The sequence below is a fragment of the Phalacrocorax carbo genome, chromosome 2, assembly GCF_963921805.1.
Source record: "Phalacrocorax carbo chromosome 2, bPhaCar2.1, whole genome shotgun sequence".
NCBI lineage: Eukaryota > Metazoa > Chordata > Aves > Suliformes > Phalacrocoracidae > Phalacrocorax > Phalacrocorax carbo.
The window spans coordinates 103,958,720-103,986,235 of record NC_087514.1 but is presented as its reverse complement, the minus strand read 5'-3'; the positions used below and the strand labels follow the sequence as shown (position 1 = coordinate 103,986,235).

At 39.3% G+C, this 27,516-nt stretch overlaps 1 protein-coding gene and 1 long non-coding RNA gene across 3 annotated transcripts in view; both read right to left on the bottom strand.

The window, feature by feature from the left end:
- ATP9B (ATPase phospholipid transporting 9B (putative)) overlaps positions 1–27,136 on the bottom strand; it is a 169,915-nt gene extending 142,779 nt beyond the window's left edge. Inside the window, exons 1-3 of one of the 2 annotated variants that reach the window (XM_064443729.1) lie at positions 26,964–27,136; positions 10,593–10,766; positions 1,559–1,709 (exon numbers count right to left, since the gene is read on the bottom strand). In XM_064443729.1, coding sequence (XP_064299799.1) covers positions 1,559–1,709; positions 10,593–10,766; positions 26,964–27,058 — 420 coding nt within the window. In that variant the 5' untranslated portion in view covers positions 27,059–27,136. The remainder of the gene's footprint in view (positions 1–1,558; positions 1,710–10,592; positions 10,767–26,963) is intronic. The other variant, XM_064443730.1, reaches the window with a different exon arrangement.
- On the bottom strand, positions 23,880–26,956 carry LOC135312011 (uncharacterized). The gene is made up of 2 exons (XR_010371628.1): positions 26,390–26,956; positions 23,880–24,706 (listed from the first exon to the last, which is right to left on the bottom strand). It is a non-coding gene; the product is annotated as an uncharacterized LOC135312011 (long non-coding RNA).
- Positions 27,137–27,516: the final 380 nt, after the last annotated feature.

Here is a 27,516-nt window from a genome sequence, read left to right as displayed (position 1 = left end):
ATTGAAAAGTCTCCAGTTACATAAAATTGATGGAAAAAACCCAGATTATTGCTCTGAAGTTCAGGGAGAGGTATCTTAAAAACCTGCTCATCACAGAAGATATTCTTTATGGAGAAGCATACAAAATTCCTAAGCAGCTGTACCAAGATTATACAAAACAGTAAACAGAAGTTGAACAATCCAGTTTAAAGGTAGAAGCAGTAAGTATTTTATATAAAGGTTAGGAAATTAGGTGATATTTTGGAAATGTTTCCGCTCTTTTAGCCAGTAAGTAAAATTCTATCAGTCTAAACACTATTTTAAGCTTGTCTTTTGATATGAAATCATTGAATATTACACATTGCCAGCTGCAATGTTAAAAAAAGATACAACTCTAAACAGGAGAAAAAACTTGACATGATGAAAATTTCAACCAGCATAAATGACTGAAGTCAATATGAGTTCGTTACATTTATGGGTTTGGAACCAATACAAATATGTTCCCTACAAATGACTTCTAGTGGAATGGCATAAAAAGCCAGAGAGCTACACGGTATTTCTAATCAAATGAAAAGTGTTAATTTATGTCTAAAATTAAAATTTAGAAACATTTTACTTTCACCAACTATTGGGCTTTACATTAAGGATCTCACTTCATTTTGAAGTTACTGCTGAGTTTCCAAATATTACCACCAAAATAAAAATCTGATTCTGCCTATACTGTAAAGCCCAAGATTTTCAAAAGATGAAAAAAGAACATTCTCTCAACAGGTAATTGCAAGCTATGGCTGATGCCTACAGGAAACATGAATCTAGTTTAGGATTTGTAATCTACACTGCAGATTTCTAGTCACAACAATCAATGGCTTACGATATGCTTAACAAATTTTGTGACCTTTAGGAAAGCATATGTGGCTTAGCCAATTTCAGTGTCTTTAATAATTTAAACTTTGGAAGAAAACATTGACTTTGTTCAATAGAGATGAGAATATTTTATCCGCCTGTGATAAGTGACATTTTATTTCTTTGACAGGAGATCAGTCTTAATTACAAAGGCATGAATTTTTTTTTGTTTTAATAAAGAAATGTATTAGAAAGCACCTGCCAGTCATTGGACCAAGGAGGCCAGAAGAATAGAATCAATATTCTTATAATCCAGCATGATCACTTAAATAAAAAATTTAAGACAAAAACATGTCTATATTCAAATGTAGAAGACATTCAGGTTTTGCAACAGGACACAACACTCTTGGATGGTATTAGTAAAAGTATGAGTAAAAGCATATTAGTAAAATGTATAATAACACAGCAGCATGCATTTTTAGGTCTTAACTACTGAAGCTTCAAAAGTTGGCAGTCATACATACTGCACTTCTTTATTGAATACCTCTTTAAAACCAAAGCAATTTAGAAAAAAATAAGCAGCCTTACACTCAACTATCAATTTCAATTTAAGATATCGAGATAAATGTAAAAAGAAAAAGAATCTGGGCAAATAAAGTAAACTTCCGCAGAATCATCAAAAAACACTATCAAACATATAGTCAGCCCAACAGCAAAAAATGGTCAGTAGCCTTACCCCAGGTATAAATGTGAAGACATTGTATTTTTGATTTTTTATGGCATTTTTGGGGTATTTTTCTTCACACTTTTCAGGACACCCAAGCCATACTGTGCGAGCCTTCAATTCTTTCTTTCTTCGGCAGATGTTTATGAGCCAATCAGAACAACTGAAAAGAAAAACAATTGTTTACTTTAAAACTAAAAATTTACTATATGTGATTACTATTTCCAAACCTGGAATCCTAAAGGCAAATACCTAAGAAAAATAGGCTTAAAATTTTTTGCCACATCTAAATAAGCAAGCTTAATGTTGACTTGTACTATTTAGGGCAATTACACAGTACTCAACTCATTCAGACATATACATATATAAACACTTGCACATTCTTTACAGGAAATCCTAATAAAACAATGACAAGTTTCACTACAACTTGCCCTGACACAGGTTCAAAAATTTCTAGTTAATACAAAAGCCTGCATTAGCAGTGACTAAATTCTCCCACTGTTAAATAATTACCTTATCCATCATACCTTACAGTCCTTTGGCTAAACTCTTTATCTTGTATTACTGATACTCAAATTATGCTAGTGATTAAAGAGGAAATAATACTTTTGTTAGTTAGAAAATGTCAACAGCTTTGTGTACAATTACCACATAATTTGTAAATCATAGTTTCCTCCGTAAGACTGCCTATAACAGACATAACAGGGAAGCATACCTAATGCCACACTGTCAAATGTTTTCAACCAAAAAAACCAACTATGTAAACGCACTTCAGTTCACAGGAGAAAGGAAGAGCATCCGTGCCTAACCAACTTACAAATCTACTGAAGAGGGTTTAAACTATGGACAGGATAAACAGAGCTCCGAGCCACCTTCAAACAACTGCAGTTTGGACAAGGATACAGGAATGATGGGATGAGATCACAACGTAGTAGGAACAAAAGGCTGACAAAAAGAATGATCCCACTGAGCCTCAGCAGACTATGTACTAACAACAGTAAAACAAGAAACAAACATGGATGTGACAACTCACATAATATAATCAGCCTAAGACTTGCTAGGACGGGGCAGATTATTAATGCAGATGAGTACAGGTGGTTTGGAAAGAACTGGTAGCGTGCAAAGAAAACCAGGTTTGCCATACACTGTATATACTTGTTTTACAGTCCCGTATGTTAAAGGCGAATTTATCTGCATTTTTTAATACTGGGGGGAAGCGCCTTAATCATGTTGGGAGTCTGGTTTAAGCATCAGGAGACAATCAGGAAGACTGAGGAGACAGGCCTTCCAGTGAGCACCTACCACAGCCAAAGCACAGACCTAGCTGGTCACAGTGGATTTCAGCTACATCAGCAGGTGAAGTTGAAGATGAAGTTATACATTTTCCAGTGAGGTTTTTTAATATACTGACAATATTTTTGATGCAGACAAAAAAAGTAACCATTAGGAAGCTCTTACAAATTGTATTCAAACCAGGTGAAAGGATTTTGCTGATAACAGGAGGGGGAAATTATGATCCAGCCACCTCAGCATTGTTTCCTGCATGAATTCTGCAGAGTCAACCTATTTTGTATATATTGGTACCCACCTGAAAGAAAACAGAAAGCCATAACCAACGCTGATGTATCAAGAGCTATTTCTACAATGGAACTAATTTCCCTCTGAGAAGAGCCAGATGCTTGAGAATACATGTCCTGTCTTGACTGCTGGGGCTTTGAGAACCCTGATGTAGTGAAAGATGTCCCTGCCCATGGATGGGAAGGTTGGACTAGACTATCTTTAAAGGTCTCTTCCAACCCAAATCGTTCTATGATTCTATGTCTCTAAGAAAACAGCTCGGAAGATATTTCTCATAATGGAAGTAAGGAACATATTCTTGGAACAGACACATTTGGAAAAATCATAATTGCAGAGTAGCTTGTTGTAAGACCAAAATAACTTCAGTGAAGTTCTGCACAGCTTTACCTAGAACTTAATGGGTGACTAATGAATACAAAAAGTTAGAAGAGACAGGAATACATGCAAAGAGGAGATCAGATTTCAAAGCTGTCTTGACAGATTGGAAAAACTACCTGGAAGAGACAGAATGCAGTTCAACAAGCAAAAGCGCAACATAGTATGTTTACACAAAAATAATTAACTATGCAAATACTGAATTGGCACAGAGTTAGTAGACGGCAGCTCAGAAGAGAAGGACTGTTACTGCATGAGAACGATACACATGTGCAAAAAAAAAACCCCATGTATCTGGTCAGCATGGACAGCCATACTGCTAGCAAGTCATGAATATATTCTTTTTCCTCCATCCAGTGCAAGCAAGATCTCAGCTGCCTTACAATACCATTTTGAATACCAAATTTCAATAGGCCTACTGGGAAAACAAAGATCACATGCAAGAGCAACAAAACAATTAGAGGTCTAGAACGTAGGGCAGGATTGTCTACTACATACACTGAAAGAAACAGAGTTGCTCAGAGAACACCCAGTGTGGACCTAATATGGTTTCAAGTATGTAAGAAACAGCTGCAAAGAGGAAAACAACAATTATTCTCTGGGTCCACAATGATTACGTAATGATCAACTTCAACTGTGGCAAATAAATAAGGGGGGACAGACAAAGACATTGAGTAAATGCTTCTAACAAGTAGGGTGGAAAGAAACACTTAAGGAGGCTGGAATTGCTACTACTGCAGGTCTCTAAGATCTGGTTAGATAAGACATAAGCAATAGGTGTAGTTCATCCTGTACAGACAAGGAATCAACTGGATGACCTCTTCAAGTCCTTTCCTATTCTGTTTTGACACAATTACAGAGTCACAGTGCACACAAATATGCAGGGAAGGAAGGCTGATAGCTTACATCAACACAGTCCCACTTAAAATATTCTTGTCTATAGCCTACATTATCCCAGGACTGTTACAAACTAATTTTGCCGAAGAACTAATGGAATTCAAAGTTGCAGGCTCTTTTTAGAGAAAACTAAGTTATGCAATAGTAAAATCATTCAAAGTAACATTGACTTTGTTATGTAAATACCACTACACCAATACTCACAAGCTGACATTTAAAACGCTTCCATTTTAAATGCTAGATTCTTAAGATACTCTCCCTGAAGCTTTCTCTATGGGATGGATACCAATTTGGTTTGATCCTATATAAACATGCATTTTATTTTTTGTTACAAATATAAGCAACCTTTACCTATCACTTTTAAATAGTGACAAAGAATTATTCTATTGTAAAAATTGTAACAGTATTAGTTTGACATTCAAAATTCAGCCGTACTATTTAGCAACGTACAAATCAGAAAAATCAAGTTCCCTTGATCATTACTTAAATGTATCTTTAAAGCAACACGAACAGCAGTCTTTCTATGTCATGGTTCCACAATCAGTTTAATGGCTGTGAACCTATCCTGCTGCTGCTGAAACAGCTAGGACCACCCTCCTCCCATAACAAAGGTGTGGATTCTTGCCCCTTCCCTTGTGCTGACAACTACTCATGCAACTGCATGGGTAAACCGGACCCGCAAATAAAAAGGTGGCCTATTTTCAATGAGATCCGCCCCTGATCTTTAAAACCTGTAAAACTGTAAAAATAGTTGAAACAATGCAGGCTACATGCTTGCAGGAGAAGGTGGAACGATTCCACTCAGTGCCAGCTTGGATTTACACTTGATAAAACTGCTCATGGAATGAAAGCTTTCAACATATTAGTTTCCAGGGCAGAGGGGGTGGAGAAGACAAATACGAATGGAAGAGACAGCTTAGCTGTTAGTACAGTAAGAAGTGTCAAGACAGATCTGTAGCAAAGAAGTTCCAAGGAAAATAATTTTTTCCGAGGAAAGTGAACAAGCATGACAGCTTCTGTCTACAAGCCCACAGACAGAAAATTTCTGACAGCCTTTGAAATCCTGTACTGCTTAAATCAGTTTTTTAATTCCAACTGTAAACAGACTGATCACTTGACTAGGCACATTCTCTTTTGTAGAATAATTTCCTCAGACACTGATGACTTTTCTATTGCTAAAATTAAACATTTGACTAAACCAACTGATTATACTGCCTTCCTTGCCACGGAGTCTCCCCTTCTTGAAACTACTTTTTTCCACTACAGATCAACAGAGAAGCTGAAACAGATGCCATAATGAGCATTAGTTTAGCAAATGCCATAAAGCAGACACAAGAATGATGTCTCACTGGGAAACAACTGCGATACTTTTGGTAAAAGGGATTTGGCGAACACAGAGCTAACAACACTCAAGTTCTCAGATGCAAGATGATCTCAGATGATGGAAATATTACAGGTTATGCCCAAATCAGTATCGTAATGGTTCAAATGAGTTTTACTACCTTAAAAGTAAAAAATCCATCAGATTCTGCTATTTACAGTTTCAGCAGTGATCACTGTTATATCACAGGAAGAATAAGAGGTGGACATGCTGGCTTCAGAAATCCTAATCAATTTACATTAATTCAGATTTTTAAGAACAGTGAAGTCTACCTGATATTTTTGAAACTTAGATTACCAACACCCAACAGATACTGTTCTCAAATTAACATTCTCCAATACAGAAACTATTTTTGTGCAAGGCTGTAGACCCTTTCATGGGCCTTTTGTACCCACTAAATTTGTGTGAAGCAAGCATCAGGAGATAAGTCAGAATAGCATTCTCCAAACCTCAAATATCCTAAGAACATAATGTAAAATGTAGCATGCTCAAGACACTTTAGATTTTCCTGAATTTTTTAACGTAAAACCACACCTTATGCTATAGATTCAGCGATTAAAGATCACATTCTTGTTTATTAATTTAAGCATTTACTTCAAATGCCCTTGCCTAGAAAATTCAACACATGCACAGAAAGCTTTTTTTCTTAAGCTAGCAATAAGCCATGTTGCCTGTATCAATACAACAGATCATATATATGAAGAAATGAACTAACTGATAAAAGAACTTTAAGATGTATCTCTTAAATGGCTTTTACCAACCTGCTCCGTAACCTACTGTTTTTATTTGAAGGAACAATAACTACAAGTCTTCATATTAGTAACTGATAATGTATTAAAAAAAACACACGACCTGGAGTAATTGTTAAATAAGAACCCTTAACTTTTTCATAAATACAGCGTATCTCTCCAAGTCAAAAGCTAAAGTAAAAGTCTCAACTGACTCTGCAGCTCTAATAATAAAGGCTTTTTTTATTTTCTCTTTTCATTACTTTTATCCTACAAGCTTAACTGCCAGTATCTTTCACAAAACAGCATTTTCATCAGAATGGAAAGATAATATAAAAGCTCTATATTGTCTGCAAGGGTCAGCTTTTCCTTATTAGGTTTTAAGTAGCAGAAACGAGTTCTGCAAAGAAAACATACTGTAATTATTGTACTCAACAGGTAGCTTCAGTAATCAGGCCAAAAGCAACACAGTGGTCATGTCATTCTTAAAAGATCAGCATTTTCCCATGCTTCTGCATAACAAATGCGTTGCAGATTAATTGAAAGCGTACAGGCCATCTTAGAGCCCAAATTAATCCGAGCATTTGATATCCCCTTCACTTCATATGGAAATGCCATTCAATGGCACCATTTTCATAGGGACAAAGTGTTTTTTGATAACAAGTGGAATGTAAATCTCATGAGAAAGAAATCAATCCAGCCCAAAGAACTCCAGAGTATTGATCTACGTGCATTATAATTTCACAAGCTTGAAGAGAATTTGTAAGTTAAAGGGGAAATGATTACAGCCACAAAACAGCTGCTATATCACAAAGTTTTCTTTTAACTGTGCTATGAAAGCAAGAAATAAGCAGTTTCTGAAGTTAAAAAGTTATATTGGTTGAATTAAGTCTTCAGTTTGTTCAAAATCAAAGACAACATTTGATTTAATTATGATTTTTTTTCTTGCAAATGTAAAAACTGTTCCGAGCTGCAGATTTGTAAATAAAGTCCACACCATTCAGTTCTGACCAAGTCTATTGTTTAAACAGAAGTTAAAAGCTGAATAAAGGATTTTTACAAAATCAATTTTAATGTACAGTGAACTTTGTCAAACCTTCCATATTGTCTCCTCCCAAAAGGGTGAAAGTAACAGTTTGTGATGTAGCAACAAAAATCTATAGAATATAAAATTTTAAAGCTGCAAGGTAAGAAATTGAAAACTTCCTCTCACAAAAATGAGATTAATCTTAATGCACCACAGACAGAAAAAAACCTGGTGGGTATGGGGGGTTTTGTTTGTTTGCAACAAGTGATTCTGAACACAAATACAATTGTGTTTGTCACTGAGAGCACAAAAGAAATCAGGGACCCCCTGAGCTCAGCTCCAGATAGAAGCCTGGTCTTTTATTGTGTTCATCTTTTCGTCACAGCTTTGAGAAATTTACAATTTAGTTTAAAGTACAAAAGGAAGTTCTGGATGTGGAAGTTGATATTTCAGCCTCACCCAGTCTCAGGTATGAGATACTAATTTCCATAAAAACAGTGAAATTTTAAATTCTATTCAACTGAACACGTTTCAGACTGCTATGCTATATTTAATCCCATATTACACTTAAAAGAATACAGTTTGCCTTCTGGAAATATGTTTCAGTTGTTTGCATAACATATATAATCCAACATCAACACATGTGAAAATTTTTTTCTCACATGTTCCTTTCCATTTTAGATGTGAAGGCATCAACACCCAATTCTATCCCAAACTGATACTTTACACCACATAAAAAACAGTGTAACTCATTCTAATATACAGTGTAAGTAATAACTGCATGTACGACAATACAGTAGCCTCCAGATTTCCCGTAAGATCTTTTGCATTGTCCTAGGCAACTTTATGAACTGCAAATATGCATTTCAAAAACACTAGTATTTTCATTCATAAATATTTATTATCATGAGAAGCCATCAAAAAGAATAACACTGACTGCACATCCCTGACTTATCAATAACAAAGCCTCAGTGGTGCTCTCAGCCCAGAAGAAACCTCCCTATCACCATGGCGGGTATTTAGTCACTCAGAAGTGCTCACCCAAGCTGAGGTTTCTATCCAGCCTGACTGGATGAGTAGATAAGATACCATGGGATTCACCTTCCTTCCAGCTAATTTTCTGTATCTCCTCTAATGAGGTGTCTGCACCTTTCTTGTGGGAATATCCTCTGCTTGCTAATACCCTACTGGAATTTCAAGCTTCTGCTAGGATCTGGTGGCTGTCTTTTTTTTTTTTTAAATAGAGATTTTATGTTTTCCAGGAAAAATAAATATTACCTGCTATGATGTTCTGTTATAGAAAACACTAATTGTGATTAAAATGCCCCCAGGTATAAATACATGACAGAATGGACTCTTTATTGTATTCACATTCAGTTGAGGAAGTCAGCAAAGCAGAAGTCATACTCCTCTAAGGCCTCTTTCTTAGGGAGGGCTTTTCTTTTACACATGTACATTAGCAGTAAAATATGTATAACATGTAGCAAAATAATTAATCCATAATGCAATTTCCTTGCTCTTTTCATTCCCAAAAATCCATCACAAATATGGCTCAAGTATTTTAATTAGTAAGTTCCAATAAGTAAGTTTGAAAGTTTCCTGGCTTGGGCTCTTAAAGTGAGATGTACTAATCAATCTTAAAAAGCAAGCAAGAACATGAAATTTTGGAATCCCCAGCTTTAGTGACTCTTTCTTGAGATATTCTCTTATGATTATTAATTAGTTCCAACATACACTCATCTTGTCTCTATCCAGACACTGTAAATTCTCTGTCGGGGCAACTATATGGTGCAGTCTTTGATGGTCTACCTGTTTTCATGAAACTTAAACGAATGTAATCACAGTAACTAATACTCACTTAAACAGCTGAACTCACCTAAAGTATATTGTTTGAAAGGTATCTCAGTTATAAGATATGTCCAAAAGATTAACAGCCTTTTTGAAGACTTTAAAATGTTTTTTAGAAAATACAATGGCAGTTCTGTAACAGAAACATGGCTTCCAAAAATCATTTACATATACGAATGCTGCTTCTGTACTTTGCTATCTTGCTTTCTTCCTGGTACTTTCTAAACACTCCCTATAATAAAATCAATAATCCATGAGTTCTTGTTAAATCATTACAGAACAAGAAATCAACACAGATTATATTTTTCTGCAAATAGTAAAGCTGTGTAACAAAATTAGTTCAAAACTAAAGGTGCACAAATACAGCTTTGCTTAGGTAAAACAGTATCAGGCCTGTTGGAATTTATTAAGTGCCATGAAAACCACCTGCGAAGACTTCCATCTAAATCAATTCTAAAATCATCTGCCAAAAAAAGCATTCACCATTTAAGTTCACTGAAAATGCTCCACTCACTTCACCTGACTGATTCTCAGAGTTCATCATTCAAGATAAAACACCCTATGATTCTTAATCATCCTCATAACAATTTCTGTATTTAGAAATTTACTAGCAATTCATTACAAAGTTACTATTCCATGGCAACTGCATGCAGCAGTTTAGCACAAACCATTTCTGAATAAGAACCAAATCACAAGAACTAACTCCAGCTGTAATTCACTCCAAGACCACCAGGGACACGTATTCTTTAACCTTTAAAGCTGAAGTGTTAACTAATCATTAGCTGATGAATTTGCTTTTTCTTTTCAGCAACATCAATAAAATTTATATATTATCAACTTAACACACTAATGCCCTCCAAAGAAGAAGAAAGTTCTAACCCCTCTACCCTGATGTGGTTTTTGGTACAAGTGAGCACCAGGCTTATATGCCATATTATGGACCTCAGACTAGTAAAAGTTTAGTACACGTTCTCTTTTAAAAACCTCTCTTTCTTGCAAGCCAGCAGAGCAGAGGAGAACTGCACAGCAGCAGCTCTTCAGAACTTTTTTTATTAATTGCTCATAATGTAATAAGGAAAATGCAGGCAACACAATCAAAAGGTACGTGACAAGCGAAACATTGTGTTCCCATACTCTGCACTTATCACAAAATATACATTTACTATTTACTTAATTTAATAGTTTAATGAAAAGTACTAGTATGCAACAAACCTAGTGCAAAGGAACTTCCATCCACCACAGATAAACCATTCTAAGCCTCTTCTTCTCTGAGAAATTCTGGCTCTTGGTAGAGTATGGTAATCACTCTCATCATTTTCAAAGCCTTCTTCTGACATCATTAGTGGCATTTCATCCAAATGAGAGGACTCATCTTCCACTTGGTACCTGGCAAAATGAAATAAAAACACTAAAAAAATAGCCTATACATAATTTTTTATTACCGAGGAATCTCCTAAAGTAACAAGTTATTTTTTGCCATATGGAATTTTATTAGAGAGATATTTTCATCCAAACATCTTGTGTATTTGTGCTAACACATCAACAAGAAATTCTGATTTGAGTTATAAATGTGTAATACAGCAAAAAGGCCTGTAATTGTTGCCAATCACAGCATAAATCATTCTAGTGAAATTCTTGGTTTTTATAGAATTTGTACATACAGAGCTGCAACTTCATAATTTTCAAAGGATGCTTTAAAAGATCTTTTTAAACAGAATTTACTTGGCAAAGCTTATAGCAGATCCAAATGAGTTTTCATGGAAGTAGACTTCAGATTTCCACTGAGCTGCTTCAACTTATTTTCCTGATGTCTATTTCTGGGTGCACAGTCCCTCCATTTGAGCCACACTTTCTACATAACTCATCAGTATCTTAGTTTTATTTAATTACTAAAACATTATAGTTACATTTTTATAATTCTACACAAAAACATTCAGTGAGTCAGAACAGGTTTGCCTGTGGGACGTATGGAAAAAACACTAAACTAACAAAGCTCCTTTCCTCTCCAGAAACTATTCTCCACTTCAATTTTACATTTCTGGAATGCTTTTTATGCCAAGAAAATTCCATTAGGTGCATCTACCTTGAAATTATTCTTCACTACTCCCAGTGCAGGAAAAAATCCTAGAACTTAGGAGGGAAAAGAAAAAAAAACACCAAGAAAAATGATTGAGTCACCAAAAAATACGAGTGTTTGGCACAGAATTAGTAAGCTTGATTTTTATGAAGCTGTATTATATAGTCATCTCTTAAAATGTGCATCCTGGAACTGTCCCATTTTCCCCACAGCAACCTAAAAACAATCTATATAAAAATAGCAATTAACGAAACCAAAAATCCATTTCCCTTATGTGAGAGAGCAGCTGAAGTGCATGGAGCTCTGCCTGGGGATGGATGAGGAGCCAGCTGAGAGCTTCTGGGTTAGGATTACAGAGAGAACAGGTAACACCAACATAGTGGGTGTCTGCTACAGACCGCCTGAACATGAAGAACACACAGATCAGTGAAGCCTTTTACAGACAGACAGAAGCAGCCTCACATTCACAGGCCCTGGTCTTCATGGGGGACCTTCCACCACCCTGATATCTGCTGGAGGGACAACACAAAAGGACTGCCTGGAAGAATCCCATGGGATAAGGTCTTGGAGGGAAGAGGTGCCCAAAAAAGCTGGTTAGCATTCAAGGATCAGCTCCTCCAAGATCAAGAGATTTCTATCCCAATGAATGGAAGTTGGGCAAAAATGGCAGGAGGCCTGACTGGATGAAGGAGCTCCTGTCCAAACCCAGACACAAAAAGAAAGTGCACAGAGGGAAGTAGTAAGGATGGGTAACCTGAGAGGAATACAAAAACATTGTCCAAGCATCCAGGGACAAAGCTAGAAAAGCCATAGCCCAAGTGGAATTGCATCAGGCCATGGATGTCAAAGACAAGTCATCTGCAAGTACATAGGTAACAAAAGGAAGACTAGGGATAACATGGGCTCATTGATAAATGACACAGGAGATGGAGAAGGCTGAGATAGTGAATGCTTTCTTTGCCTCAGCCTTTACTAGCAAGACTGGCTTTCAGGAGTCCCAGGTCTCAGAGAGCAGAGGGAAAGGCTGGAGCAAGGAAGATGAGGATAAGGTCAGGGAACATTTAAGCAAACTATATATATATATAAACCTATGGGCCCTGAGGGGATGCACCCAGGAGTGCTGAGGGAGCTGGCTGATGTCATTGAAAGGCTACTTTTGATATTCTTTGATCAATCATGGCAACTGGGAGAAGTGACTGGAGACTGGAGGAAAGCAAATATCACTCCTATCATCAAGAAGGGCAGGAAGGAGGACCCAGGGAACTACAGGCCTGTTAGACTCACCGTGACCCCTGGGAAGGCCATGGACATCCTGGAAACCATTTCCAGGCACAAAACCAAGAAAATCATCAGTAGTTGGCATGGCTTCACCATAGGGCAGTCATGCTTGACCAACTTGATAAACTTCTACAATGAAATAACTGGTCTGGTAGATGAGGGGAGAGCAGTGGATTGTGTCTACTTGGACTTCAGTAAGGCCTTTGATACTGTCTCCCATAAAGTCTTCATAGACAAGCTGTCAGTGCAGTGGATGGATGAGCAGACAGTGAGGTGGACTGAAAACTGGCTGAACAGCAAGACCCAGAGGGTGGTCATCCGTGCTGCAAAGTCTAGTTGGAGGCCACTACCTAGCAGCGTACCCCTAGGGTTAATACTGGGTCCACTCCTGTTTAAGATCTCTGTTAGTGATCTTAATGATGGGGCAGAGTGCACCCTCAGTGAGTTTGCAGGTGACACAAAACTGGAATGACTGTCTGATAGGCCAGATTTGTGCTGGATGGCAGCAAGCCTACTTGACAGGCTGGAGAAATGGGTTGACAGGACCCTCAGGAACCTCAGCAAGAAGTGTAAAGTCCTGCACCTGATGAGGAACAATCCCATGCACCAGTATATGCTGGGGGCCACCCAGCTGGAAAGGAGCTTGGCAGAAAAGAACCTGGGGATGCTGGGGGACACAAGGCTGAACACAAGCCAGTGATGTGACCTTGCCGCAGAGAAAGCTACTGGTATCTTGGGCTGCGTTAGGCAAAATATTGCCAGCAGGTCAAGGGAGGAGATCCTTACCCTCTGCTCAGCAGTGGTGAAGCCACACACTAGACTCCTGTATGCGGTTCTGGGCTACTCGGTACAAGAGAGACATGCCCATACTGGAGAGATTCTAATGAAGGGCCATGAAGATGATTAAGGGACTCAAGTATCTCTCCTGAGGAAAGGCTGAGCGCACTGAGACTGTTCAGCCTGTAGAAGATAAGGCATGGGCAGGATCTTACTGACGTCTATAAATACTTTAAGGGAGGTTGCAAAGAAGACTGAGCCAAGCTCTCTTCAGTGGTAACCAATCACAGGACAAGAGGCAATGGGCTCAAAGTGAAATACAGGAGGTGCCATCTGAACATCAGAAAACACTTTTTTACCATGAGGATGGCTGAGCACTGGCAAGGGTTGTCCAGGGAGGTTGTGACATCTCCATCCTTGGAGATGTTTAAAAGCTGTCTGGGAATGATCCTGGGCAACCAGCTCTAGGTGGCCCTGCTTGAGCAGGGGGGAATTCTGCCAATGCAGAACAGCACCCCGAGCAGTGTTCCATCCAAAATCTTGATAGATGAATCCAGTATTTTAAAAAGAAAGTAACATTACAAACACCAGGACTAAGCATGAAAAAGCACCATCACTGGATTTGCATTTTGTCAACTTACTGTATATTTAACACAAAAATCTGAAACCATCTCCTTTTCCCCTAGATCTTCTGTGTTGTGCCCTGTTGTATACATGAACATATTAAAGCATTTACTAACCTTTTTAGATGCCAGGAAAGGAAGGGGGGGGAGAGATTGTATTGTAGTATTAGATATATATGAAAAGGTATACCACATGTTTTACGCTGGCTATGTAATAAAATTGGTATCAACACTGTTAAGAAGGAAAATCTAATAAGGAAGGAGAGGAAAAAAAAAATCCAACCCCAAACCCACTATTGGTTAACCACTCATTAGCTAGACACTTCTGGTTGGCAGGTGATGCCCTGATTTCTGCAACCTCCTTTGAATCACCTGGTATGGTACATCATTAAGGGATGTTAACTATGTGTTCAGACCAGATCAGAAAATAATGCATAACTAGGAATAATAATAGACACACACATCCCCCATCCCCGCCAGCTGCAAGTCAACTGAGTATTGGAACCTTACGCATGTTAGACCTCGTGAAAAAAAATATTCACCTGTTTAAAATGATGCAAAAGCACAATCACACTGCAGAAAAGTTTCAAACTAAAAACTGCGTAAATTTGTTAAAAGTTACAAGTTTCCCAGAAAGTTAGTTATATGAAAACATGGCACAAAAAATGCTTTCTGAACTGTTACCACCAGTGCCCACCTCCAAAAAACTAAAGAAGTTTAAAACACACATGAAAAACTTGACCTTCACAAACAACATTGCTTGCAAAAAGCTGCATCTGATGTTTAGTTTAATATGGCAATCTGGCAATGTTTTGCATTCCCATTACTATCAATGGTTTATTAAGAAAAAACACTATACAAAAAACTCTCTTGCCAAAACAGAGCAGTTATTACAGGTTAACACATATTATACTAAGTTGTATGGATTACTCTCAGAATAGACTAATTTTAACACTCGACAATAAAACCACTGCTTAGAAAAAATCTTAAGACGCTACTTTATGCTAAGACTTCCAGTAAGGCAGCCCTCCTGGTTAAATTTGCAAATTACATTATCGCAGTTTTAACATAGAGCTTTCTGTTGCATTGTGTTTTGCTTTTAGGCATCCAAACAATTAATAGTGTATTTGTAACACCAACCAGCGAACTCACAATCCACTAGCTCTACTGGAGTATACAGCAAGATATTGCAAAGTAACAGATCCCTTTTACTTCTGTACAAAGTGAACAAGCGTCTGATTGAGAAAATAATATCCTTTATATAAAAAGGTAACGCAGCAAACATGGTTCAAGTCTTTCTTGAAGGAACATGCTAATGCAAGAGTATTATGGGAGACAGACTTGGCTGAGAAACACACAGGCATGCATAACATTTAAATCTACTCTTGTAAATATGGTAATACTTGCAGAGTACATTGATGTCCTAATCATAATTTCTTTAAGGTCTTTTTGCAGTTATGTTATAAACAAATATTCTTTCCATAATCAGTATCTACGTTTGCACTTTTAAATACGGAGCTTCTCCAAGCAGTGAAGATAATGAGCATAAGCACCATCATGTTTAGTAATCCTGACTTCAAAATACAGCCTCTGAACTGGCAAGCAATTTATTCTGTTTCAAAAGCAATTTTGCTATTGTGTTGGAAAATTGTACTTCAGTATTTAAAAACAATAAGATAATGAATAATGGATTTTTCATAACTAGGATGGGGACAAAAATCTTTATGTCTTTGTTACCTAGTATTTTTCTGCACTTAATTGCTTGAAGTGCTGATTTTCCTTGAGTGACAAATCAATTAAGTATAATCCTAGAAACTTTTATTAAAATAGGAAAGCACTGAAAGCAGCATGAATAGAGAAGCCAGAGTGAAGACATCAAAACTCTCAGCATGAGTGCTACTACATCAGGTATGAAGACAACTATCTTGACAAAAAATATGGTTTCCTAAGGAAAAAGGAACATTAATATTAAACAACTTTCAACAAAATTTGACTGCTATTAGGAATATCATTTAACAGATTCAAGTGAAAGGAAACCATGTACAATAAATACTTTTAAATGAAATTTTGATATAAACATCTGCTGTGAAAATGATGCCTCAAGTCACCTGTACCTACATCATTCTACTTCGACAGGTGTTTGCCAGAGTAGATACGGCTGCAGAGTTCCATGGGTACCATAATTGGTAACGGAAACCATTTAAATTCATTAAAATCTAATCTGGCTACCTATTTAGATCCATAATTATTTCCGTATTTTCTGCCAGCTTTCCATTGTTCTACAAGAGCAATGTTCAAGGCTGCAGTAGGAAGGTGCAAGGGACAGGGCAATCATGACTGCATGTTTTGCTGGTTTTACTCAACAAATGCAGAAGCAGGATCTATGATGGATTTTTTCTATCTGCCTGCTTAAAAGACCCAGGTAGGACAGAAGCACTGTGTCAGATATTGCATAAATACTGTTTCCTTGTCGCCTATCACTTGTGCTATATACTATAATTCACAAGAAGGAAAAACAAAGTGCATGTCTTAAAGCAGTGTTTCTAAAATATATTGAGTTAGGGAAAAGGAATGTGTGGCCACAAGTCTGTACAGGAATTGGACACAGGAGATGGCTGTGAGATGCAGAGTGGCATGGAAGGGAGGCAGCAGTGGAAAAAGTTCCAGCTGAGTATCTGAATAGAGGAGCTGAGAAAGACCGGTTACTGGCAGCTGAGCTACCACCGCTTGCCACTGTGACCATGTCACATCCCACCAAGCACTGGCGATTTGGCTCAGTGGCTGCAATCAAATTTGGCTGTAATCAAATTACAACTACTTTTTTCAACTCTTCTGCATTTCTAAAGACCAGAAGTTACCTTCTCCCTCTAATTTCAAACACCTGTGTGCTTTACACAGCAGCAAATTCAGTCAAACTACAGAGCAATCATGTTGTTCCTAGATTGCAACAGAAGTGGGAAGTGGAAAAATCTTCTACAGGTAAGCACATGAAATCTAAAGATTTTCCTTTAACCTCTTCCTCCAAAACACAGAAAAACTATTTCAGAAGTTCTTACAATTGATTAGAGCTTGCCACTATTTGTCCCTATTTAGCCCTAGTTGTGCTAGTCTCTGAATCCAAGTCCTGGCCTAAAAAGAATAAAATAAAATACACACACAAACTGATCCTATTTCAAATTTATATGCATTATCAGGGACAGGTGTGTCAGATCTCTACATGTAAGACAACTCTAACCACAGTATTTCCACAGCTATAATAAAAAAAAAAACCAACCCACACAACCAAACATTTGGACAGCTTTTAAGGAAGCTGAAGAATTGTAGACCTGAGCATTTATATCCAGTTTCAACAGTTAACTTTGCTTTTGTGTCCCTGTATAACAGGATCTTTAAAAACATATTACAACACTCCCATCATAGTGCATGTTTATCTACCGGACAACAAAACAGACAGAAGAAAAGAATTCTTCAACTGTATGCAGGCAAGTTTATCACTAATTGTGTCACTGAGATGAATAATATTTACTGCAATAAGACCAAATAAATCAAGTTGTCCCCAGCCTTTTAAACAAATGGTGCAGAAAGATATTCTGGAAAAACACAAGGCAGCATTTTTGATCAACTACTGCAATAAAAAATAAAAAGCTGGCATTTTCTGCCATGTAGAACTAAGGGAAAAACCTTTACATCCGTTGAGATAAAGGTCTAAAAGCAGACTAGTTATTACCAAGGCAGCTCCCCTTCATCAGTAGCTTATCAAAAATTCCTTAAACTACAGGTTCCACCAGACACTTACATAAAGCAAATATTCTGAATGCTATTTGCCTTCTCTCTCCCCTAGCTCACGCTTTCTAACCAGAGCTGTACACTGATGAAGCAAATTCAGAAGATCTGCATAATGAAGACTTCACGAAAAAAGCATCCATCCTTATTCCCCTTTGCTTACCTTACAAAACACTATGCATATCCTAATATAAGATTTTTTTCAACACATGACAAGATGAGGGAGTCTCTGTGTTTAATGAATAGGTACCAGAAATATCTAAATACACAGCAGGACCTGAGGAAACTTCATCCACATTCACCAGAACCCTATTTTTAATTAGTAGAGTACGTCATTGATCGCAACAATGGGACCATTTTATCACTGTCACTGGGTATTGTTATTGACATTGTAGCCCGATCAATTGTTTTCTCTCCCTGTTCTTAACAACCCAAATGCCTGCCCAAGCAACACAGATCACTGTATTTAGATACTACAGATACAATCCAGGAAGTCATGCAAATATAGGGCAAAAATAAGAGCTTAAACATGAACCACCTTAGAAATACATTTACAAAGTTTATTCTACTGCATATGCAGTCGTGTGCTCACTGCAAAAGACAGCATAAGCTTCAATAATAATGTAAAGTTCTCAAACATTTTTTTGCCTAGTGATTAAAATGCTTCAGACCAGGATAATTACTTTAAGAATAATCATGCTAAAGATTATAACTGCCTATAAACCTATCTTAGTGTGAGAGAGTATTATTAGTGCAGAAAAAACCATAAGGACATCTTTTTCTAAATACACAGTTCTAAGTAATGGTCAAGTGAAAGAACTGCAATTAATTACTGAAATCACTTAAAGTTCCTATGTCACCAAAATCTATGCCTGCAAAGTATTACAAACTACTTCTCAGGTATGACACCAATGAAAGAGTCATCGTAAGTAAAAATATTTTACAGTTGCTATTGTGAGCAGCTCTATATGGATGTGATATGGTTACCTGCATCATTAAATCGAAGACTGCTCTGAAAAGCAAAAGCCACAGAAACTAAAATAACAATGACAACACACACTGCATAAAAGCTCTGAAAACTTTAACATATGACAAGGTCATTTTTTCAAAAATTATGCAAACTACTTTGACATGTCCCAGGCAAAAATCTCAGAATCTACACCTACCCTAAATCAGGTGCCAGTCCCAAAAAGGAGTATTAATCTATGAATAAATTTTTCAGCAAACAAAGCAACATGCAACCCAGGAATGTGAATGTGTGAATAACAGGCATAGAAAATACATTGAGGAGATAGGTAAAAAAAAATTCACTGCTAACTTCTTTTTCTAAAAACTAGTGGTACTTCATAACTTGAAAGAGTCTTGGACCAACCACCATTATATAAATACAACAACCCAAGTATAAAGGTGCCACACAAACAACCCTGTTGGAAGAATCAGAATTAAGATATGGCATCTCAGATTCAGCCTAAAAATTACTCCGTGACAAAGTTCCAAACAGTGAATCTCTGTCCAAAACCACAATTCAGGAAAGGCAGAAGTAGGTCCTGTGAGACAGTGACTTTGTTTTGTTGATGTTTTTTTAATGAAAAGAAACAAAATTTTGCTTTGCAAAAGACACAAACACTTTAAATCTCAGGTGAAGTCAGTAAAAAAGAGCAGGCCAACAGTTCTCCTGTAAAAAGAACAAAAGGACATGCATGATTGATCTACTTTGTAAGAATGGCATAACAGTACAAACAATTCTCCTAACTGCAGTTCTAGAGATTTCTTTGCACCACATTTGATCCTTTCCTCTTTATGCTAAAACAAAAGGTAGAGGAGTATTTGAATGGACATTTGAATATATCAGCGTAATAAACAGCTGTGTATTTTAACGCATTCTCACTTCCATGACACTTCAGTGTCTGTATATTAGTAGCTGTAATGTAAAACACGTATCAGAAATACCACTTTTGATTGTTCAGAGTTCATGACACTTCTAGCAAGCATTGGCTGAATCTGTAACATTTGTAATTTTTGGTATCACGGTAACAACCAAGACATCTCACTTTGAGTTGCTACCCCCAGCAAAGAAACTTTCTGTTCTACAGAATAGTGGATTAGACTAATCCTTAATGGTGCATCCACTTAGTTGCCAGTTCTGTATGCATGTCACAGAGGGACAAAAAAAAACCACACAAGACAGGGGCTCTGATTTAAATAAAGCATCGTAGGAACCAGGATGATGTTACGAGCTTTCTCCACAAGCATGTGCAAGTGTGCCAGTACACATGAGACAATTAACAAGCAGTACCCACTCCTGCACTCTTCCACAGTTGCTTACATTTTAGGAGTTTCTGTGACCACATCCCAAGCAGCAGGATAAACAGCATTTACAATGTTATTTCTACAAAAAATAACATTCACAGTTTATGCTTCTGGACTAAACAATTTCTTAGAATCACAGAATCATTAAGGTTGGAAAAGACCTCTAAGATCATCAAGTCCAACCGTCAACCCAACACCACCAGGCCTCCTAAACCATGTCCCAAAGTGCCATGTCTACATGTTTTTTGAACACCTCCAGGCATGGTGAATCCAACACCTCTCTGGGCAGCCTCTTCCAATGCCTGAACACTCTTTCAGTAAAGAAATTTTTCCTAATACCCAATCTAAACCTCCCCTGATGCAACGTGAAGCCATTTCCTCTCGTCCTATCACTAGTAACTTGAGAGAAGAGACCAACACCCACCTCGCTACAGCCTCCTTTCAGGTAGTTGTAGAAAGCAATAAAGTCCCCCCTCAGCCTCCTCTTCTCCAGGCTAAACAACCCCAGCTCCCTCAGCCGCTCCTCATAAGACCTGTTCTCCAGACCCTTCACCAGCTTCGTTGCCCTTCTCTGGACACGCTCCAGCACCTCAATGTCCTTCTTGTTCTGAAGGGCCCAAAACTGAACACAGTATAAGAGGTGTGGCCTCACCAGTGCCGAGTACAGGGGCGCAACACCTTCCCTTCTCCTGCTGGCCACACTATTCCTGCTACAAGCCAGGATGCTGTTGGCCTTCTCGGCCACTTGGACACACTGCTGGCTCATGTTCAGCCAGATGTCAGCCAGCATCCCCTAGTTCTTTTCTGCCAGGCAGCTTTCCAGCCACTCTTCCCCAAGCCTGTAGTGTTGTATGGGGTTGTCGTGACCAAAGCGCAGGACCCGGCACTTAGCCTTATTAAACCTCATACAATTGACCTCGGCCTATCGATCCAGCCTGTCCCACGTCCCTCTGCAGAGCCTTCCTACCCTCAAGCAGATCAACACTCCCACCCAACTTGGTGTCATCTGCAAATTTACAGGGGGTGCACCCAAACCCCTCATCCAGATCACCGATAAAAGATATTAAACAAGACTGGCCCCAACACTGAGCTGTGGGGAACCCTGCTCGTGACCAGCCACCAACTGGATTTAGCTCCATTCACCACAGCTCTCTGGGTTTGGCCATCCAGCCAGTTTTTAACCCAGTGAAGAGTACACCCATCCAAGCCATGAGCCACCAGCTTCTCTAGGATGATGCTGTGGGAGACAGTATCAAAGGCTTTACTAAAGTCCAGGTAGATAACACCCACAGCCTTTCCCTCATCCACCAGGCAGGTCACCCTGTCATAGAAGGAGATCAGGGTGGTCAGGCAGGACCTGCCTTTCATGAAGCCATGTCGGCTGGGCCTGATCCTCTGGTTTTCCTGCACTTGCCTGGTGAGCTCACTCAAGATGATTTATTGCTTCTGGTCAAACCACAGATGTTTAAAGAATTTATGTTACTTTGCAACAGCAGTTTTAAATGCTCAGAAGTAAACTAAGTTCTATCTTCTGAATGTTTTATCACAGAATCTATATTAAAATTCAGATTAATGTCAATATCGTCAATCCTTCAGATTCATCTGTCATTTTCAAACTCATTTTCAGGATGAAATACATAGAGTCATTCAATTAACAAGTGTGAAGGGGAGAAGAGCAGTCTAAAATGAAACCTGTAAAACTGCCCAGATGTTTTAAGAACTTTTGTTCTAAACATTCAGAATTACCCAGGGAAAGAGATTCATAGGAACTAGCAACATTTTAGGAAAACTGCAAGAAATACCAAGTATAACTGCATACAACCCATGCAACAGTTAAACCCTACTGATACATATCAATGCTTGGTTTTTTGAACCATTACAGGCATTTTGCAAGGCTTTCCAGACACAGCTTATTTAGCTACAGCTAAATAAGTTATGAGCTTTCTATAAACACCATTCTACAAGAGGTGTTAGGTGCTATTAGCTCTGATTGTTACATGGTCTCAACAAACAACATAAAGTTATTTGGGTGAGTTTTTATTCTTAATTACTACACTTAAAATATCAAAAAGCTGGCATATAATTTGCCACTGGAATATGAAGAATAACGTGAACTATGCAAATCACTGTAGTTCATGTGCTTCTAACAAACAACAGAAAGCAGGCGCCGAGTATCAAAGGATTTTAACAAAGGTCACTTTCAGCCAACGTTAGAAATTAAAGAAATAACAGAATTACTGTACATGCACCTAGTATTATCTGTTGACATTTGTATGGGGTCTTTTTTGGTGGTTCACTGTGAAACCTAGCCAAACACCTTGAGAAAACATAACAGCTTTCATTTAAATGAAAAGCATTACCACAGTAACACTACATTAGATCATCTTACTTTCTACATAATATGAAAATTTGTGTGACATCTGTATCAGGGAAACATGTGAATTCTCAGCCAATTTTGAGATCTGCAGAATTCCATTCCATTTTGCCTAGAACATATTTTTTTTCTGTATTATTCATACTTCACATGAAATAAGCTACAATCCACCAGTTGTTAAGCAACAAGTACGCTGCGTTTACCTGGACAAAGGATACGTTATCCTATCATTGTGATCTTTTTTTCCTTCTTGTGTAATTTTTTTGCTAATGACATCATAGAATGAGAATTCAAAAATAACAGTGCAGCCAGTTGCCTTAAAACAGAGTTGCTCCATCAGTGAGCAAACCACAAAGACAAGCAACAGCAGTTGATCTGTTCCACAACTTGCCCTACTGTAACCACCTAATACAGCTAGTGTGGTCATTCGTAAGTACACCACTGTAACCCATGCTATGAATAACTGTGCAAGAGGATTCCTTCCAGTGAGGGAGCATTTTTCATGACATCACCTTTGAGTACCTGGAGTGTAACTGAATTTCAGTAATACTGGACACAGCTAGTAAGACCTGGTTTTTTGGTACCAGCTCAGGAGCCCCGATACCTCACACCTCAGCCAACATAAGCATACGCTGACAGCAGAAAGTGCAGGACACCTAAACAAACCAGGTACTTTGCTTATGGATAAACGAGGGTTAACTACTGTTTAACTCCTTATCAGCTTCAAAATTCCACCAGGCTTCTTGTTTTCCTTCCATCGACCTCACATGACAACACAGGCACAGCAGAATTAACTTCCTTCCTGTGTTTGGCAGTTGATTACTCTGGGCCTGCTGATGACAAATACAAGTCTAACATGAGAACAAATGTGTTAAGTCTCACTGCACATTTAAGGTGATCCTGGATGTTCTCTGGCTCTCTTGTCCTTTCACAATGTAAACAAAAAGCAGCAGCTATTTTTCCCCGTAGATAAGATACTTCGTGCTGAAGGACAAAGTGCTGAAACAAGCGCTGCATCAATTGTCCTTTTTCCCAAGCTTTCTACAATGATTCAAGCTGAATATACTAAACATTACCAAGGGGTTTTTTTTAATAATTTCAAGATGAGCAACCTTTTACTTCAAGATAGATTTCCCTAGCTTCCAACAGTAGCACACAAACAGTTCTCTGTTCACCTGAGGTAGAAGATGGTAGAAGATATAAAACCTGAATTTCTACTGCAAAAGTAGTAAGTTGCCCTTCAACATTAGAAATAAAAGCAGAACAGGATACATATGTTCATTGAACCACAGGTAACATTTAATATGCATTTTTAATTATCTTTTTAAACAGGCCTTAACATATACAAAATGAAGATATAAAATACATTAATCTTGTCATGTTTATATATGAAGTACATCCCGGGACATTTTGTGGCTCTTAACTGGCTACAATTTTATACAGAAGTGTACAGTCTCAGGTGGTATCATCAAAGCTTCTTCAGGTATGTGGGAAAAACATATTCCAGCTCTAAAATATGTGCTACCAGCCTGTCAAAATAATCTCAAAAACATATTAAGAACAAACACTGCATGAGAAAGTCTTTGACCTTGCTGCAATGCAAGCTACAGCAACATCGGCAAAGACTCCTATAGACTGCTTAGCCCAAACAAAAGAAGTCATCCTACCAATTCGCTTGAGGCCACTAAAGGCTAGCAACTGATGAGTTGTATTAACTTATGTTGCACAGCAGCAAGGCAATCAATTTGAGTTAAAGAACATTACCAGACTGAAGTTAAGGTTCTGTATGTAAGACTTGCAAAGGACTGCAAATTCTTCACTGAAGAAATAATTCACAGCAAGTCAAAGACTCTTGAGGGCCCAGAAACCACAGTACTGGATTGACCCTGAGATACCAACTCTATTATATTTTAATCGCTGTTTTTTTCTAGACATCTTTGGAAGTATGCCCTTTCAGGCAAAATCCGCACGTGTATATGCATGTGACAACTTTCTGCATATCAGAGACCTCAGTGACTTCACTTCAACACTCTTATAAGTATCTGTAACATCAGGACCTTTGCTGCAGTTTCCACAGGAATGCAAGGCTTCTTCAAAGTCTGTGCTGAAGATAAAGATTAGAAAAGAAGGATGAATCATTCATAAAGACATAGGAGCTGTAGTTCAATTAAAAGCTTAGAGTCATAAGACTTATGAGTTGTAGTTCAACTATCTGCACTGCTGTATTTCCTCTTTAACTTTACACAAGACATCTGTGGTAGAACCTACACAAGCTTTCCCATGCTTTTGTTGCAGGTCCATAGGACACCTTCCAAAGTACACAACAGGTGCTCTCACAAGTCCAGGGCATGGGATTCTTGAGGGAGAATAACCAACCTACTCAACTCACCTTAAGAAAAATATAAAGAATTAAAGTGAGTGAAGAGTTTGGTATATCTAATAATAATATATATAATATTATATATTCTAACTCTCAGAGCTCAAAAGAGCAATTTATTTAATCAAGTGATCAAATAAAGAAATATAATAAACATGCCTGTCAACTTCTAAAGGTTTTATAAACGTAAAAGTAATTGAACAAAAGTAATGAAAATCATAGATAATCATTTGTGTGGAGGATCAGTAAGTTACATACATATCACCTGCACTTGAGAAACAGATTATGAAAGACCGTAACTCTGAAAAGCTGTAATCTAAACTAGAAGGAATTTAATCCACAGTCTTTGGAGGGTGATGTTGATCAAGCAAGACAGAGGGGAAGAAGCAGATCTATAATGGATTGGTAGCTCTTTGCTAGATCTTACAGTTTGCCAAATCTGCTTATAAAGCCAGATTTAAACAGTTTGTATAAATAACTGTAATTACTACCTGCAAACATACCTTCAATAAGCCTGTGTATCTGCATGATTTATGACCTCAACCCATCATATCTATAGCATTTTTTCAAACCACCAGAACACCACTGGGTGACCTACAACAGAACTACCTGATGCCCTTTGTGGTCTGGATTAAGTTTTTTGCCTACATAACCCTCCCCTTTCCCATTTTCTTCCAAAGCACAACACCTACTGAGAAGCTTACAGATTCCAGAAAGAGCTTCCCCTGCTTCAGTTGTCTGCGGAATGGGGATGCATGATGATAACACTGCCCTAACTCAAAAGAGAAAAAACTACTAGAAATTGTCAGACATGCCAGTATCAGAGAGATGGGGAAAACTACTACTGTGGTAGACTGTCCTACAAGCTCCTAAACGTTCATAAAAAGTATTTTTACCTCGCTTAAGAATCAAGACTCCATAATTTAAGCCTAACTTATTTTGCACAGTTTTAAACCACCTTTTCTGTTAGTTATTCCATTCGGACAAAGAAATAAATACATTTTATTCATGATTAGACAGACTTATCACTGTATTTGAGTGATAACGACAGCACCAACTATTCTGTTTTTAGAAAGTCCATTTACTTCAGATCCTACAACTGCTCCCTCCAGTCCTTGCGTCCACAACCAGTGCTCTACAAAAAACAAGAGAAAATAAAAACCCTCAAACAACTAACTATAATTAAATCCTCCACTGTAAAAGTGCTGTCCAACGGACATATCAGAATTATGGAGCAGTTCTTCCTTGCTCGCAACAGTATACCTAGAAATTATTCAGAATAACGGGAAGCAAAGAAACTTTCCATCCTTGCCTGAAAGCTTAAATTTGATGACAGACCTTTAAACTGGCTTTTTCAAGCCGCTTAAGCCCCAGTATAACACATTTCAAGAAATGCAGAGTTATTTTAACCTTTACATTGAAGAACGCTCTCCCCGCTAACACACAGCGACTGCCTCACAGCGCACGTACTAACGACGCCCAAACAAGCCACCCAGCGCGGGCATCCCGCTCGGAAGTAAACTCCTGCCGGGGAAGGGGAGTCGGGCGGAGCGCCGGGGGCGCCCCGCGGGGCCGGGGGGCAGCGAAGGCCGCACCCGCGGGTGCCGCGGGGCTGCTGCGGGGAGCGGCAGGGCCGAGGCCGCCGGGAGCGCATCCTCCTCCCGCGGGGCCCTGCGGCACCACCCGCCGCCGCCACGGCCCGGCCCAGCCCCGCCGCGGGACGCGCCCCACCATGGGGACCGCCAGGACCGCGGAGGCCTGGACGAGCCGGGGGCTGCCGCCACCCTCCGCTCTCGGCCTACAGGGGGGCCGCCACCCCTTCCCGCCCTCCCCTGCGGGGACCGGGCAGGCGGTCCCGAAGCCCCGCAGGGCGATGGGGCTGGGCGAGGGGCACATGCCGCCCCGCCCGCCGTTACTGATGCGGGGCGGGGTGGCGGGGGGGGAGCCGCCGCGCCGCTCCGCGCCGCCCCTGCCCTGTCCGTACCTGCTGTGCCTCTGCGGCGCGGCGGCGCTCGTGTAATAGGCCGCTCTCCGCTGGGTGCTGCGCGGCACCGGGTGCAGCGGGATCTGGTCCGCCATCTTGGGGGCGCCCCCCCTCCGCCTCCCGCCCGTCCGCTGCCCCTCCGCTTCCTCCTCCTCCTCCCCCCGCCCCGCCTCGCTCCCGCCGCCCGCGAGGTGCGGCCGGGACCCCTGACGTCACGGCCACCTCCAGCTGACGCCGGGAGGAAGGAAGCGCCAGCCGGGCGGGGCTTCGACATAAACAAGGAGGCGGGGCCCCGCGGAGGGGGCGGGGCGGTCGGTGACGGTTGGGACGCGCCCTTCGCGCGCTGCCCTCGGGTGCCGGCGGGTTGCGGCGGGGTGGGGTGACCCCAGCTCTCCTTAAGGTTGGTGGAGGTTAATTTTTCAGCTTCTGACGTACCAGAGGGGTGAGCCGTGACGAGGAAGAGCCGGTGGCTGCGCAGGTGGGATGCGCAGGTGTGGTGTCACGGGGGATGCAGGCATTTCACTGGAACCCGACAGTTCAGAGGATGAACAGA